Here is a 19009-nt window from a genome sequence, read left to right on the forward strand (position 1 = left end):
CTAAAATACAGGTCCTCCATACATTTATCTTGTCTGAATCAGGAAAGAAATATGCATGATAAAAAAATAAAAATAAAAAACTGTCCAAAACAACTAGTTCTATCAGTTTGAACTCTTATTCTGACGGCACCCATTCACTACAGAGGATCCACTGGTGAGCAAGAGTTCAAATGCTACATTTTTTCAAATCTGCATCTTGCATGGCCTGAGGGTGACTACATACAACAATTTGGAATAGATTTTTATGTTTAATGTGTGCGTTTTCTCTTGGTTCTCTTTAGAATGCTCCTAAGAAAGCAAAACACATCGACTAATGGATTATATAATTAAGATTTAAAATGTATACTTTACAAAAGCACTAGGCGCTTTCTAAAATAGTTTAATACTAGTTTTAAATATTTGTAAAAATCTGATTAATGACCTGATTCCTGTGCAGAATCACATTATCCTTCTCCCAGTGAGAATAATGAAGCTTTGATAATCGTTTGACAAGTATGTGTGAAGTGCCTCCTGGTGGTTAAAACCTGTCATAAATTAAATGAGGAATTGACAGAGTTTTCATCTTCTGTGTTGATCTCTAGCTGTGCTCATGAAACACAGATTTTATACTTGTCAGAATAAACATACTTATGCATCACAGCTAAATTTCTGCCTATTAAGTCAAATGTCAGCTTGCGCTTTTAATTCTATTAAATATTAGTAATATATATATATATATATATATATATATATATATATATATATATATATATATATATATATATATATATATTTCATATTAATTTTAACATGTATTCATTTTGTCTATTAAATATGTACATACATGTAAGGATTTTATAGCATAGACATAATTCACAATACCCTATACACAATATCTATACTGTTATAATGTCTTTGCAGCTTTACTAAAATACTACATAATTGCTGAAGCTGATTAATATATATATATATATATATATATATATATATATATATATATATATATATATATATATATATATATATATATATATATACATATATATATATATATATATATTTTTTTTTTTTTTAAATGCTGCTATGGTGGATTTGTTTAGCAACTTTAGCAATTTCTCACATCACAAGACATGGATGACTTGTGGATTACTGTGATGTTTTTTATCAGTTATTTGAACTCTCATTCTGATGGCACCCATTCACTGATTCATTGGTGAGCAAGTGATGATATTACTCCAAACCTGAAAAAGTTGGATCATTTCAGTAAGTTTTCAGAAAATTTTCATTGTTGGCTGAACTAGTAAAAAAATAAACATATCTTCTAATGAAAAATGAGTAAATGAAGAGAAGGAATAAAGAAAGTATATTGAGAAGATATGTTTATTTTTTTACTAGTTCAAGGAAGGTACAAACATTGACAGGAGAAAATAATTCGACAGATAGAAAAAGGCACGGTAAGCAACAGAGCAGCCGATTGAAGCATAAACACTAATTGAGATGTATAGGCAGTCTCTTTTTCTCTCTCTCTTTCCTATCTGACTGCAAAGTTAACAGATGCCCACGGCTGGCAGTGGATCTCTTGATGCTTGTAAAGGAGGCTCGACCCATCTGCACTGTGCATAAGCACCAGCAACAATCAATCCTGTACAGACCCCAAACCAGCTTTGGGTTTAGGAACACCACAGAGCCATGAGAATTAATGTTATTTTTGACTGGTGCAAGAGCAGTAATTACCCATGTTACCAAACATGTGCTGCCAGGAGATCTCTCCCTGTACAGCCAGAATGGCTGTAATGTAATTGTAATGCTGTGAAAAAAATTTGATTTTTTTTATATGGCAATTCCAAAAATATTAGGTAATATCGAGTAACTTACATTCATACATATTAAAACTTGTTTAAGGGTTGCAATGTAAGTAGACCTACTCAGAGAACATGCAATTTCGGGGTAGTCAGTCACTTGTGAAATTCCTGAACAGTCAACATAAAAAAAAAAGTTTGAGTGTTTAATTCAATGACTCTTAAAAGCAGTTACTTGTTGCTACCAATTGGTGGAAAGATGTACACATGCAAAAAGTGTCATTAAAAACAATGGCCAATCAAACACACACACACACACACACACACACACAAGTTTTGTAATATAAGGCTATTAAATAATACACTGCAGTATAGTACACATCTGTGTGTGCCACTTTCCACTTTCGTTCACTCTTTGAGTAGATCTTTCCTCTCTATCAATAGAAATCACATTGCCGGTGACCATACAAATGATAATATGCTAACATAGCATGTCCAGACCATAGGACACACCAGGGAGTGAAGGTGCCCCTGTGCCCATGTTTTGGACAACCAGGGGAAGAGGAGGTGGCACTGAACCTGGCTCCAGTGCTTTGAGGTGTGATATCCAGCCGAGGTTCAATCTGCCTGCACTGCAAAATGATACAACAGAACTAAACCCCAGACACAGAAGACATGTTCCAAATCACTTCCATTCTGTGTAGTGCATGAAATACCCTTAAACACCTAAGAAGAATTCAAGAAAGGAATCTCAAATTTGTAATTGCTCTTGCTTTTTCATGCAATGATACAGACACATTGCTGAAAAAAAAAAACATTTACATGAAAATTAAGAAAATGAAGATAATTTTGTAGCCTGATTCTAGATACAACGCATCTTGTGTTTAAGGCCCATCACTTCATTTCCAGCATATACTGTATTGACTTGTTGTCTAAACGTGTTTACATGCTCATGCTGAGAGTTTGCTAAATACAGTAGGTACAGAAAAGAATCACCCACTTTAAAATAATCACAATTTGTTGCTTTGTAGCCTGAAATGAATACGGACAGTTTTTGTTTTATCCAGCTGTATTTACTAAGTGCGACTTTAACATCCAAATGAAAGATGTAACACCAACATGTCATAAAAAGAGAAAAAAGAAAGGGAAAAAAAGTTGTAAAAATAACTCAATACAGCTTATCACCTTCTCAATGTCACTCAAAGCGCTTGACTTTCAACTGTAATTAGCTGTGCTCATTTTGACTAGCTCAACATGAAAAGAGGTTTCCTGGAGCATTTCAGTCCTTGGTAGTGCAACTGAAGCAAACCATCAACTATGGGTGGCAAGGCACAGTCAAAAGATCAATGGGATAAAGTTGTAGACAGGAACAAGTGAGGAGATGGATACAAAAAAAAAAGGCTCTATCATTGTCTAGAGGCACAGTGGAGTCTATTATTAAGAAGAGGGAGGTATTTGGTACAACACAGACCCTCCTTGGATCAGGACGTCGCTCCAAACTCCAAATGAAACAGCCTGGAGGAAACTGGACAGAGAGGCTAAACAAGAGGCCTACAGCAACTCTGAAGCAGCTGCAGAATTTATGACAAAAAGTGGTCATTGTGTGCACGTGACAACAATATCACACATTCTCCACAAATGTGGCTTGAATAGGGAAGTTGCAAGAAAGAAAAACACAGCTAAAGAAAGGCCACATGCAGTCATGACCTTGAAGATCCTGAGGCAGATGAGACAAAAATGTTCTTATATGGCCTCAACACCAAACGATATCTCTAGTGGAAATCTAACACATCTCACCATCCAAATACCACCATTCCTGCAATAAAGCATGGAGCTGTTAATGTCCTGTTATGGGGTGCTTGAAGGAGAAAAGGGTGAATGTTCTTGCATGGCCTAGTCAGAGCCACTTAAACCCCACTGAAAATCTGTGGAATGACTTGAAGACTGCAGTCCACAAACAACCACCATCAAATTAAACTGAACTTGAGCAGTTCTGCAAAGAAGAGTTGGCATATATTTCTAAAGTCTAGATGTGCAAAGTTACTAGAGATAATCCCAATGGACTAAAGGCTGTAATTAAAGTAAAAGGTGGATCAACTAAAAACTTCATCACACAAGGGGGTGATAATCAACTCAGTGATTCTGTTTTTTATTTTATATCTTTCACTTGGATGTTATAATTTTCACTTAATAAATACAGCTGGATAAAAAAATTCAGGCTGCAAAACAGCAAAATGTGTTTATTTTAATGGAGGGGGGGGGTTCTTTTCTATACCTTCTATATGTAAGAGAGGATTTGGGAGGGTTGGTCCTGGAGAGGCTTCAGGAAGGGGAGTGCAAGGCACTAAAGGAAGAAACTGTCATCGTGGTGGAATGGCAGGGCCATCGCTGCAGATCGCTCTCTATGACATTATCACGTCATCTTCCACGCCTGACAGAACCTCCAACCGTAAATCCACACGCTCGTCGTGGTCATTCTTATTATCTGCATTTTGCACCTCCAAATACTCCTTCCAAAATATCAGCCATTACAGACTCTAAGCATCTTTTGCTAATAATAGAAAACCAATAATGTTTGAAGGACATAGCACCAAGGTACTAACAGGGAACCCCTTTGACATCAATCTGGATTTGCAGGGTAGATGATATGCCTTTATTATTGTAATGAAATAAAATCTCTTCATCTAACTATCATGTTGGTTTTGTTGCACTTATGGACAAGAACAGTCTAAAGCAGTGGTTCTCAGACAGGGGGGCCCCAAGATGACTTAAACTTAAAACATATAAATAAATAAATAATAAAAAATTAAACATTAAAAAAGCCATTGGCTGGATATCAGCCTGGAAATGTAGATGATGGTGAATTTTAAAATGTGACTTCTAGGCCTGGACATTTACAAAAATCTATTAATCTTTTCATAAAGAATATACATTTTTCTAGATCTAAAATTTTGTATCAGGTAAAATTTATGAGTAACGTTTACTTATTGTTAAATCCTTATCTAGTAAATAAAAATGATTGTGCCTTTGAATATTGCTATGGACATTAGGGGGCCTTGGAGTCAAAAGGTTGAGAAACACAGCTCTATAGACTGGATTTCAACCAGATTTTTTTTCCTTTGGTGATCTGTGAAGGTCCTGTTGCATGACAACATAGGATTATCTTATAAATATTCTCTGTATTTCATAATAATAATTAACAGGTTTGGTGAATCAGTGGTCTGGCGTTTGCGATAATATGTTATGTGTTGTTGTAATGAAGTGCAATCTGACGTTATTGAGTAAATTAGGCTATATCACCAAATCACACACAGAGTGCATGCATATTGATTTATTAGTCTATTAAAACTCAATATTTCAGGCATTTATTAATGGCAGACGCAAGTATTCTTTTGTATGCTTTCTACATTCATACAATTTAATGTAGGCCTAGTAAACTTAATCTATATAACACAAAGAATAGGCTAAGTTACAGTTGTTCTGCAGATGCATGAACACATTTAAAGGGGGGGGGGGGTGAAATGCTCGTTTTCACTCAATATCCTGTTAATCTTGAGTGCCTATAGAGTAGTACTGCATCCTTCATAACTCCAAAAAGTCTTTAGTTTTATTATATTCATAAGAGAAAGATAGTCTGTACCGATTTTTCCCGGAAAAACACAACAGGCTGGAGGCGTGGCGTGTGGGCGGAGCTAAAGAATCACGAGCGCGAGTAGGCTTTTGTGTTGAGCGTGTCTGGAAGCTGTGACACAGATCCAGAGGCTGAAATTTAACAAGAGCAGCATCAGCAAAGGCTTCTCTATGTGGTATGTACTGGAACTGTATATATTTGCTTAGCGGTTTTGGAAAATGACTAAGTTCCACTTTATGTCGTCTTTTTTTTTTTTAAGGTGTACATGTGGAAAGTGCAGTTTTAATGACAACATCGCATGTTGTTTACTTGATGTGCCTACGCGCCGATAGCTAAGTTAACAACACAGAGATATTTGAAGCAGTTTTACTCACCGCATGTGGTTCCAACACACGATCGTGACCCTTTTTCGTTGGGACTGCATTATCCTTAAGAAATAAACGATGTGCAAATCCGGCGTCAAACTGGGCCTTGTTTGTAAAACAAGCATCTTCGAAATGCAGGGAACAAACAAAAACACTTGCACAACTCCGTTGATGCTCTGTAAAAATAAACTCCATCCACTGGTCCCTTAACGCTGTTACTCTTTTGGTAATCTGTGCAGGGTTGTCTTGCCCTGGCAACCAAAAACACACTTCTGTGACATTTCGCGACGCTCTCGCTCTGATCAGTGAATGTTTGTGATCTCAGTAAGTGCTCTGCTATACAGGAGCGCGCACTCTTCTGGCAGAAGTGCCCTTAGGACCCATATAAGGAAATTCGAGCCATACTCGAAAAAAACGTTCCGAAACTTGTGACAAACCGGAAGTAGTATTTTTGGAACAAAAATACTCCTTCAAACGTACAAATTAATTTTTGAAACTTTGTCCGTGTTTAGCATGGGAATCCAACTCTTTAACAGTGTAAAAAACTCAGTATGCATGAAATAGCATTTCACCCCCCCCCCCCCCCCCTTTAATAATAATTTTATAAAAATTCAGTAACACAGTAAGTGACTTACATTTTAGACATAATGTTGCTTGTTTTTGCTCAATTTTGCTAACGATAGTTCCAAACAAAGATCATGGCACTATTTTGCGTCTCTGAGCAATGGACAGTGTTTACTTATTGAATGAATTAGCTTTTTGAACGAATCGGTTGAATAAAAGTTTCAGTGATTCACTCATTAACACAGTCAAATGCGTTATTTCTGAATGAATCCGCCTTTTAAATGAATCTGTTGAATCTAAATGACTCACAAATTTACATTCACTTGCTGTCACCTACTGGCGGTTTTAATTTCACATATCAATTTTTTTTTCTTCATGTTTTAAATTATTTCAGATTTCAGAATTCAACGTTTTATGCTAAAAACAAAACATTAGGCCTTTTTATACATCTGTATCTGCAGTTTAAATGAATCGATATCCCCTCTGAGATACATAAACTGTGTAAAATACTTGCTATTTCAGATGCAGATTTCAGAAATGTTTTCTAATGTTGGAATGAAAGACACTAAGTAGCGGAAGAAGTGCTTCTTATTCTTATATAAATATATAAAATGGAAGAAATAGTTAAAACTGAACACAATCTTGCGACTCAAGTTGTGTATGAACATATTTATTATATTTATATTTACACAATACTTAAGTATGTTTAAGACTTAAAAAGTACTTTTTGTATTAAGTACAATAAATATCACATACGGTAAGACTTTTACTTTTTTAGTAATATCCGCGGTGGCTTTAACTTCTACCAAAGTCCTTTTCTGGTAAGATATCTGTACTTTAACTTGAGTATGACTTCCAGGTACTTTATACACCACTGCCTAAAACCAAGTAGTTCTAGACTACTATTATGATCTTATGTAATAAATGATCTTTATTTGATTTTCAATCGACTTGTCCTTGTAAAAATTCAGCCGAGTGTATGATTCACAGTTCTTCCAAAAGATGTCAGGGGCTTGAGTTATTTCAGAGCAGATTTGAGCTTCCTCTTACCAAAAACATTTCAGCTATAGACTTCATGTGAAATATCGTCCCCTTGGAATTATAAGGTTCTATCTGCGTTCTGAGTAGTTTTGAGATATTGAGATATTTAAAGTTTTTGTGTTCCATAGACTTCTGTAGATAGAACCTTTTTGTTTTTTTCAATTAAAATCCCAAAATGTACACAACTTAAAACAAAACATCACATAATGTAAATAAATTGTCACAGAATAAGAATATGTGAATAACTCAATTTTGACAAAAATGTCAGATAGAACCTTATATTTCCAAGGGGACGATATGGTATTTGCTGTATGAAACAGATAGAAGAAGTAATCTTTAGTAAATGTGAACATGTCTTCTTTAAGTGGGAGAATTTAATCTGATCTCCTCTCTCTCTCTCTCTCTCTCTGTGTGTGTGTGTGTGTGTGTGTGTGTGTCCTGACTGCAACTTTTCATGTCCTCAAATGATCAGCTAATTACCATGGATTTCACTGTTTAACACTGTTCAGTACTAGTGCAGTCTTCCTTCTGTGTGTTTATGTGTGTTTGAACATATATATATATATATATATATATATATATATATATATATATATATATATATATATATATATATATATATATATATATATATATATATATAAATCCACAGATATAAATATCAGGGTTTTTTTTGTCTCTTAATGGGACAAAAATAGATTTGTGCATAGATTATGCATGAACATATTTGAGAGTACATGAATAGGTGTTTCTTACCTGTCTATCTTACTTTGTAATTCATTTTACTAATGGAATTGGCTTTAAAATATTTAACAGATCTCAGCTGGTCTAAGTATGTGTGTGATGATGCATGTGGGTTCAGTTACAGTTTTCGATCATGGGTAAGATCTGCGGATTTCCTTCATTTTAAGTGATCATAGAATACATGGGCTACTTTTAGTAATGATATTGAAGCTATCATATGCTGTCATAAGGATACACATCTGATGTGGATTGTTAGGAAGCACCTGATTCCAACTCACCTTCCAGTGACTCCATTTCATATTTTCAAAAGACCTGTAAGATTTTGTGAAGTGCTACAGTGCTGTATTATGAGTTTCAGATAGTGGCCTTTCTTCCAGCCCTTCCCTTTTGTCACTGAATTTGTCTCGTCAACATAATTTTGTTTGCCTAATAAAACAACCTCTGTATTTTCAGTGTATGAATACAGTGTTCTTTACTGTCATATTTTAAAAGTATTAGACACACATTCTTCTTTTGTGATTTTTTTTTATAAACAAACTGTTAAAACTATTAAAACAATTGAAACCATTCACCAGTGTCATGATTGTAATTATCTGAAGTGATATTCAGTTAATATTTGATACTTGAATGGACATTTTCACAGTTTCTACAAATATTGACGTGCTTACTGCATTCATACGTTACCCAGCTTATTGTAAGAATAAACTATCAAACAAATATTTGTTTAATATTTTATTAACAATTACTTTTTTTATTTTTTTATTATTAGATCATAATTTTTAAACTGTTTTTACTGGTATAATTTTCCCAAAAATGCAAATCTTCTCAAAATGTACTCACCATTAGTCCATCAAACATATTAAATTGAAACCATTGTTTCTGGCCAAAATATGAGTCCATAATCCATATTATTGCTTCCTCCTGTGAAAAAGTCCCGGTTGTCCTCCCACATGAAACCCACTGACATATTTGTTTAGAACTGTTTTGGAATGTTTTTTTCTTTTTATATGTAAATGGCGCCTGATCTGTGCATATTTCTCCCCTGATTCATATTAAGCAACTTTTTCACTAGAGTATTCAATATTATGGGTGGAGGATTCTGGATATTTTAGCTGGAAACACTTTAAAAGTTAAAAATGTCTTAATGCTGATTTTGTTCATTACAAACACACAGCATTTTGCTTCACAAGACATTCACTGACGGACTGGAGTCATGTGGATTGCTTGTGGATTATTCTGATGTTGTCATCAGCAGTTTGGACTCTCATTCTGACGGCACCCATTCACTGCAGAAGATTAATTGGTGAGAAAGTAATGTAAAATTTCTCAAGATCTGTTGAAACGAAAAAACAAACTCATCTACATCTTGGATGGCCTGAGGGGGGAGGCTACATTTTTAGCAAAATTTTATTTTGGGGTAAACTATTCCATTAATTTACATATTTTGCTGGAAGTATACAAAGCTCATATTAGCTTGATCTCCTGAGATCAACATTTTTGGAACGTTTATCACCAGACATTAATTCAGTGCTCATCTGTTCATTTATTAAGAATTCAGGCTGTGTTTTACTGAAATATGCTTAGTCACTGGGTATCCCTAAGTCCAAGTTTCAGCACGACTAGTCAAATGTGAAAAACAGTAATCTAGGCTCTAGGAGCAGGTAAACAAACAATGAGGTCATGTTCTTATTTTACACTGTTTGGTACGTGTTGCCCACATACTGTATGTCTACATCTGATTTCATCGTCTCCGATAAACAGAGCGGTTCAATGTCAGTAAGAAAACACCTGTTTCGCTGAACAATGCTAATTGGCCAACCAAACTGCTATTAGTGGTTTGGACAGTCATTACTGTAATCGCAACCATGACTGAGGCATATACATGAAAACAAAGTTGTCAAAACAAAATTTTTTTAAATTAGGTTTTCTTCCTCCATTAAAGAAAAAGATCACCAAAGAAATGAATATTTTGTCATCCTAGAAACATAAAAGGAAACATTTTACAGAAAGTACTGTCACCCTTTTTCATGCCATTATTGTAAATAGGGTTGAAACTGATGCAAATGTGTCATAAAAGCATGCTTAACAGTCTTAATAAAAGGGATAAAGAAAATCATGAATTATACAGTAAGTATACAGTAAGCAGCCAGCAGTTGTTTTCATTTTTTTTTTTTTTTTTTTTTTTTTTTTGGTAATCTAAACTTGTTATGACTGTTCTATCGCATAATTTTACACAAACACTAAAAGCATATAGGAGTTCACACCATACTGTATGCCAATTAAATTTGCATGTGGACAGTTGAATCTTGGGAGCTGTTCCATGCATCTCATTTACTTTAATTAGTAAGATTAGCACAACCACGCCTGAGTTCTTTTGTCAAGATGACAAAAGATGCATAAATCTGCTCTTTTGGGAAAAAGGAATGTCTTTGTTTGAGTGTTCTGGGGAAAAGGTTGTCTTTCCAGTGGAATCAAACCACGGTAAATACACTTGACAGATCTCAGAGCTCAGTCTCATGTGAGCTGTCTCTGTTAGGTTGTTGCCATTTATGCTGTATACCTTCTCTTTCCTGCTGTACAAGATGACAACTGCACGAGAACTGCAAGTAAGGAAGCGCTCTAGCAGTAATATAGTTCCTTTTCCATATCTGCTTCAGATATAGCAGAATTGTAAGGCACTATATTTGTAAAATATAGTGCATAAAATGCATATGCAACATGCTGTCTTTACTTCACTGTAAACATGCTTTAGCTGTGACAAAAGTGACTGTGTAAAACAAATTTACTGTAACACCAGCTGCAGGAAAATATATATAATACACTGATTCTGTTGGTTACACTTCTTTTCATGGTTGACTCATGCCTGTAAGAAGATATGATTTTATTCTAATTTTAGACTTAAAATTGTCATATTTGTATTCAGATGTGTACCAGACAATATACTCCGCATTTTTGTTTTATTTGAAATCTTGAATGCTCCTTTACATTTACTTTACATGTTTTAGCTTTTATTTGTTTGTTTGTTTGCTTGCACTTTATTTATGATAAAATAATGAAAAAAAAATAGTTATTAAAATAATAATATTGGTGTTATAAGATGAATATATTTTATATATTAAATGAATATATTAAAAACGAAGCATTTATTTATTTATTTGCACTTTATGGCAGATTTACAGTTTGGTATATAATTATGGTGGTGTTACAACATAAATGAATGAATGAAGCCACAGCATTTATTTATTTGTTTGTTTGCACAGTTTAGGATGTAATTACAATGGTGTTACAAAACAATTGGAGATTGCACCTTGTAAATGTAAAATGCACTCATTGTATCTTTGAGGATTTTAAGACTTTTGAGAAGTGTCATGATTTAAGGCCGGTTGCAAGGCGGAGCAGACAGAGTGAAGTCATGACTGTGGAGAAATTAGGACACGCACACCTCCCTCCCTCTGTACATTAATAAATTGCATGTTGGATGCGTGACACACTGCATACTGCCAGTTCACCTGCCAGGGCTTTTCTTCTCTCTTTCTTCTTGTAATTTGTCTCTGGAGTTTTCTCCCCTGTGCACATGCCTTTCCCTTTTGTCCTCCAACCTCTTGTCCTAAAAACTCTCATTAATTCTTCTTCTTGGGACATCAGATCCTTTTTTTGAATACCAAGGGAATGAGTCAGAGATCCCCCTCACTCCTAACACAAACACAGACACACTCACACACACACACACACACACACACACACACGCACACACAAATGTCAGTTACTACACACAGGAAGTCACGTATCCAGAACGGAGCCGCCTGCAAAAAGCACGCACACACACACACACACACACACACCACCTACTCAATGGAGTCATGTATTTATATATACATACCCATATACTCTTGACACACTGTTTTGCTGTACTCTTTTCCTTACCACTGTGTAAACATATTCCAAAAAAACTCAAACAAACACAAACTAGCACTGTTATTCTCATGGATTATAAAAAGCAAGAGAGCAAGGCTGTAAAATAAATGACTAAAACGATTCCCGTACATCCCCTCTGGTGTGTTATTCCTTCTGTCTCTTCGTGGACAGTCAATCCTACATTTCACTGCTTGTTGTATGTCTTATAACTTGTACGTGACAAATAAAATCTTGAATCTTGAATCTTTCAGCTCCATTGATTCCGTTTATCAGCACTCTAACGGTTGTGTGACCACATTAAATATTTGCAATGCTCCACAACATCACAGAAAATGTTGCCCATATGACCCGATCTTTTTCTGATTCTGTGTCCATCCCATTTTTAATTACAAACTTTAGAGAAAAAGCATGTTTACAGAAGTTATGCTCTGTGTCTATTATAAGCACAATGCATGGTGTAAAGATAAGGTGAACTGTTTGACACACCTGTTTGTTCAGATCTAATAGCTGGTAAACCAAGTAAAAGATTTAGAAGAGAAACAAACTTGTAACACAGACACTAAAAGGGCAGTTCCAAATACTAGTGTCAGTATCAACCATTCCAGAACAGAACAAGTACAGAGAGTCCCAAACCTGGGTGGATATGTTATTTATATTCCTAGAATTTTGTAAGTAATATCCTGACCATTTTTTTTTTTTCTTTCAAGAATTGCGCCGTGAGGCAATTTAGAGATTTACACCAAAAGCACTTCGCTCACTCGTTTTCTTGATGGACACAAGAGGCAAATAAACATCTGGGGCATCTCATATATTAATTTTTCACAAACATGAATCTTCATATAAACTCTGTACAAACCCTTTCTTTGATTTAATTTCCGGTGCACTTTCCTTTGATGCAGTACCAAATAAAAAAAGTTTAAAAAAGTTCTGAAATGTGTTGTTTTATTTGTGAATCTGATAAGACAAATAAGGTTGAGACCATATAATTAAATTGTGATAACATATTTATAATTGCATAGATATTACGAAATAAATAAATTATTGCATCACTGTTCAGCCAATTCAAATATTCAGTAAACATCCTCGGGTCATTGTTCTCATTTAAGACTGAGTTTTTAAAACAGATGAAAAGATCCAGTACACCTGCTAGTTTGATCAAAGATAATTACAAAAAATTAAAAGAGTCTGTCTGGCACACTTTATTATATACAATTAAAACAGGAGAAAGGCTGATCTTGATGGGCCAGAGAAACAGGTCCAGAATAGTCCCAGCAAAATATAGGGTGTTCTCAAACTTTTGGCCTTGACTATATCTGTGTATATGTGCGAGAGAGAGAAAGAGAGAGAGAGAGAATGAATGTGATTGCAATTCGTTACAGCCACACTCAGCAAACCAGACTGGGCAGCAGCACTTTTTCACAATTACTCACACCCTCTCATACACACGCACACCTAAAAAACTGTCCAGCCTAATCATCATTTACTTACTGTACTTCAGGGCCTCACCTGATCCTGTTACTTTCCACTGTCACTTTTTAAGATGTGTGTATTATCTTCTACACACAAGCCACAAGAGCAAGGGGCAATTCTTTTAATAATAACTATGAAAATAAAGCGCGTGGAAACTAGCACAATATGTTCCTCAAAAACACATTTCCTGTATCACCAAACAAGTTTTTCATTTATTTATATTGTTTAGGAAAGGAAAAGGGGCATAACAAAAACAAACAAATAATATAAGCTACATAACTGTTTTGCATTACACACGTATTACTCATTTTTGTCATGTGTCATAGGTTTTTATAGAAAGCTTCTTTGCAGTTCTGTAGAAAACCATCAATGTTGAATGTTAAAGAAAACAGGAGAACCTGCCATATAACTTTTCAACTCCAAAGAACCACTAGCTCCATGAACCTAAAACCAATAGAAGAACCTTAGTTCCTTAGTTATTCTTCTTTATAATAATAATTATTATTAATTTATTATACATTTATTTAAATTAAAACAAATCATATAGGTTTTTGTTCATTATTATTAAAGATACAAATATTTTACTTTTCTATTAAATTTTGTTTGAAATTATTTTTGAATTTATGTTGTATTTTTGTAAACTTATTTTTCTATTTTATTTTGGCATGTATATATAGCGAACAATGTTACCCCGTGAAACCTCACAGTCCGATAGTGTTTGTACTCTCATGAACTCTTGAGTATCAGATGCAGTTCCCCAATCCGCCGGTAAAGCATTACACCGCTCTATCGTTCACCTCTTCTGAAGTCAATATTGAGTCCGCGCCCGGCGCACTAGATTCCGCGCCGTGTTTTGCGCGGAGCTGACGTGCTGCTCGCAGGCTGGTGGCTGCTCTTCGCTCGGCTGTTGTCCTGATATCACTCCGCTAGCATGGAGGAGGGGAGCGCTTGATTATTGTGATGGTGGCAGCTGCTGTACACATTGGCGACTGTAGGATTTCCTCTCCAGCCATCGGGACTTTAAGAAACTGCACACCTTATTCGCGCTCGTGGAGGGTTTCGCAGGCCAAACTGATGAAATGCAAGTTCACGAAACAACTCCGGAGCCTGTTCGCAGCAGACGGCAAAACTTTTTTCAAAAGGACAACACAATAAAACGACGGGCTCGCAGCAGCGGTGCTTATGCGTGATGGTTGCGAGTAACATCCGGATGTTTGATGGAGCTCCAGTAGAGGCGAGAGAGTAACAGACCCGGTCGCCTCTCGCTCCTCCACGGTCCCGCACTGTTGTCTATTGAATGGTTGACACGGCGATCCTCCCGGAGGAGGGATTTACACTCATTTAGACGCTTCTTTCTCCCCAATTTCACTGTATTCGCCTCCCTGGCGAAGCGGACTTCTGCCCCGCTTTGGAGAGGGGAGAGAGTGTGTCAGGGGGGCTTGACAAAGTTCTTCCCGAATCACAGATGATGGGGGATTTTGCTAGCCCCGCTGCCGTACCGACCGGCGGCGGTATTTGCATTAATAACAGTAACGTGAACTTAAACTCTGCCATTAATGCAACCAACAGCAACACCGGCGGCGGTGGTAACCTGGGCATACCGAAGCACAGCACAGTGGTGGAGCGGCTGCGGCAGCGGATCGAGGGCTGCCGGCGGCACCACGTCAACTGCGAGAGCCGATACCACCAAGCGCACGCCGAGCAGCTGGAGCTGGACCGCAGGGAGACGCTGAGTCTGTACCAGCGGAGTTTAGAGCAGCGGGCCAAGAAATCCAGCAACAGCAAGCAGCAGAGCAAGCAACAAGAGCCCGACTCGACCGCGAGCACCGAGCAGAGGAGCAGCACCCTGATCGCGGTGAGTTCAGCTCTCCTTACAGTGCCTGAGACGGTTCTTTTGCAGGACTCCACGGTGTTTGGAGGGAACACAATGCGGTTTGTTTGGGTTGCAGTGCGAACTTTCGCTCGGCGTCTGCGTTTCTACACTTGTCGGAACTGAAAACTCTAAACTGGTGCAGTCATAATAATAACACACATAACTTCAGCACGATTTGCGGACTATTCATAGTCATACGTGGAAGTGTATGGGAGCTTCGAGTAACTTTTAGAGACGTCTAGCTACTTCGCAGTCTGTTTAAATTTATGTAGTAGTTGATGATGTCATTCGATCTCCTCCTACTTACTACTTGTAGTTCTGGCGTGTTACATGTTTAGATAATTTTATGGGAGGTGAGAAACTAAATCAGTTTGCTTTTTAAAGTACGCGAATGTGTATTCGTTTTGTTTACTGTTCGATGTGGACTGGCTTAAAAAAGGTACTCTAACGTTACTAGTTTCAGTTTCTTTTTAGGCGCGCTGTTTGAAATGATGTAGCCTGTTTTGTTTTTATCGGCGAGGACACATTTAACTCTCTTTGGATGTATAACGTTGATAGTGCAATGCAACTCTTCAGGGGGGAGTCTATAGATATCATTTTATGAAAAGTATAGGATGGGTACGGTGGGGAAACAAATCCACTTGCAGGTATGATCTTTTATCAGTATGCTGGGATCAGTCTCAGACTCTCGGTTTTAGACGCCACCACAGAAAAGTTACAGTGTTAAAAATCAGTCACTTGAATCTGGACCTATTGCGGAGGAGCGTCGTGTCTTTGCCTTTTGTGTCAAGGCGGTGAAATCCTCTTTGAAATGCTAAGTGACTTTTGTTTTCTGAGGGTGATATAGGTAGTTGTCAAAGCGTTAATGGCCGGTGTCGTCGACCTCCGTCTGTGCGCTGTAGGCATTACTTTGAGCAGGTATACAGGCAACAAATGCTTCACATAAGAGTCATTGCGATTTAAAGAGACCACAGGCTCACTGCTTCTGTCTTTTCTCCACATGAGCACCGTGCTGCAGCTAGGTGGCTGTATCAAGTCGAGTTAGGGTCTTATGCCCCCACACAGTGGCTTTGTGTCAAAACCCAACGAGCTGCCTTGGTAGACAGCTTTTATGTGAGGAAAATGCTACAGGCTCATACATGCTCTCTATGTAAAGTCCAGCACCTTAACTGGATAAATAACAACGTAAAAAGCCTCTAAAGGGGTCATATGATGCTATTTAAAATTTCCTTTCTTTTTGGAGTGTTACAAACTCTTGGTGCATAAAGAAGAAATTAAAGTTCCAAGACTAAAGTCTCAAATCCAAAGAGATATAAAAGTCAAGACTCGTCCACACCCCCCTAAAACGGCTTGTTCTAACACGCCCCCACATGTCTACTTCACTATGTGGGAAGATTTGCATAACGCCAGATGTTCATGCAAAGAAAGAAGGCGTACTTTTATTCTCGTTGTAGAACTGTTGTTGCCGCCATGGCGTATAGACGCTGTGCGTTTTACTGTGAAAGCAAAACTACTTTGTTTGGCCTTCCAAAAGAGGACGATATTCGCTTCGACATGCCTGGAGTTGATCCGTGCTGGTCACTGAGGAAATATATCAACATTACACTGTGGCTTTCACCGTGGGCGAAGCGGAGTCCAGCCCGGGGTCATCATATGAGGTGGCGCAAGCCCGACGGACGCTCCTTCGTAGAATCCACTGGCCACGCTGTTCTCAAGCCGGCCTCAGCTTACTCTAGACTGAGGCTCACTCTAGGCCTCTGGCCTCCATCCACTCAAGGCCGCGCGGTGTTACGCTGTTTCGTTGATAAAGTGAAACTACTTTGTTTGGCCTTCCAAAAGAGGACACGACTAGAAATCATGTTTATAATGGGTTTTATGTTTATATCTAGTCGCTCTGGCTGGATAGGGCATCACAGTATCTTAAGGGGTGTAACATTTCTGTCACTCACTTGAGGTATTTGGCCAATCACGATGCACTGGATACCTGGCCAATCAGAGCACACCTTGCTTTTTTCAGACCGACCAGCCTTGCAAAAATCTACGCGTTTCAGAAGGAGGGGCATAGAGGAGAAACAATGATGTACAGCATGTAGAAAATAATGTGTTTTTTTTTTAACCTTGAACCCCATAAACACATTTCATTACACCAAATACACCAAATAATGTTCTTTTTAAATAAATAAATTTATGCATTTAGCAGATGCTTATATCCGAAGCGACTTACCATGCATTCAGGCTAACATTTTTTACCTAACATGTGTTCCCTGGGAGTCGAACCCACAACCTTGCGCTGTTAACACAATGCTCTACCACTTGAGCCACAGGAACACAGCATCATATGATCCCTGTAATATTAATTGTTTTGAAATGATGCCTAATTTATACAGATGGATATTGTTATATTAATTTACACTCTTTAATTGCTGATACCTGTACATTTTTAAAGGTATTAGTTTCATATTTTGCACATGCATTATGAAATGATAGTTAGGTCTACATATCAAAAGGAGATTTGTTTATGTAGTCAGCTCTCAAGAGTTTATGTATTCATTTGAGTGCAAGTCTTTGTGAGTCATGTGTGTCATGGCAGTACAGTTAGAAACCAGTGTAAGGTGATGACATTTTATCTTAACCCTTAGAGATAAAAGGAGGGGACAATCTTACAGTCTTCAGCCAAGGTTCAGGACTCCAGTATTATCTCTGAGACCTCGTTTCCATATGGTATTGAGATCTGTTTTGGGTGATCAAATCGTAGGCAGTGTTGTTTTCACTTGGTTCTAACATGCATAAGTTAAATGTCAGTAATTTCAATTATTTAAAATCTAATTAGCTTTATTTTATTGCAGTTCTGCTTTTAGTGATTTTTAGTTTTTCAACTTTACATTTCTTTTATTTCTGTTAGTTGCCAAATTTGTAACTTTTGTAAGTTTCAGTTTTTTCACCTAAAATTACATTTGATTTTATTTCTGCTTTATTTCAAATCATGAAAACAATACGAATAGTTTTAGTTAACAATAACAACACTGGCCTGTTACTGTAGGGTCTAAATTAAACCGAGCCAGTATTTTGAAACCTGTATTTAGTGCTATTCCACCTCAAACCCATCATCTGAAATGGATTTTAATACCACGTATGAACAAGGACTTTGTAGATTTTATAAAAACAAACAGAAGTACCAGGCAACTACAGGATGAATCGCTTCGTGTTGGCTCATGGACATTTGAGACTTAATGTCTTTCTCTGAAAGTGTAGTTTTCAGCACAAACTCACCTCTGAGCCAAGTCGAAGTTCTTAAAGTTAACAGTACTTCTCATCAAGTGTGTTTCATGCATCTGTGTGCACATTTTATCAGTCCCGAAGTCACATCCAGCACTCGTGTGTGTATTCTCTAGCTAAAGCGGTGCTTGCGGTATCACATTGTTTTGCAGTGTCTGGGACGAGTGCCCAAGATCTAAATTTAACTCCTGAGTTGGCAGGGTTAGATGAGGTTTGTGACGTCAGACACTCCAAGAGCATATTGCCACTGTGTAAGTTTCTTGTCTTCTGTATGTGTTTGCTAGGAGGCCTACAAGACTGGTAGCGCAAGTATAAATGTGTGTGATGCGTCTCGCTGTGCGTGTCTTCATGT

The 19009-nt window shown here is 37.1% G+C and overlaps 1 protein-coding gene across 1 annotated transcript in view; it reads left to right on the top strand.

Moving 5' to 3' along the window:
* The first annotated feature begins 14116 nt into the window (after positions 1-14116).
* Positions 14117-19009, top strand: part of maml3 (mastermind-like transcriptional coactivator 3) — a 98538-nt gene continuing 93645 nt past the window's right edge. The window contains exon 1 of the mRNA XM_026249480.1: positions 14117-15363. Within this exon, the coding sequence (XP_026105265.1) occupies positions 14974-15363 (390 nt within the window). The 5' untranslated portion in view covers positions 14117-14973. The remainder of the gene's footprint in view (positions 15364-19009) is intronic.

Source organism: Carassius auratus, chromosome 1, assembly GCF_003368295.1.
Source record: "Carassius auratus strain Wakin chromosome 1, ASM336829v1, whole genome shotgun sequence".
Lineage (NCBI taxonomy): Eukaryota > Metazoa > Chordata > Actinopteri > Cypriniformes > Cyprinidae > Carassius > Carassius auratus.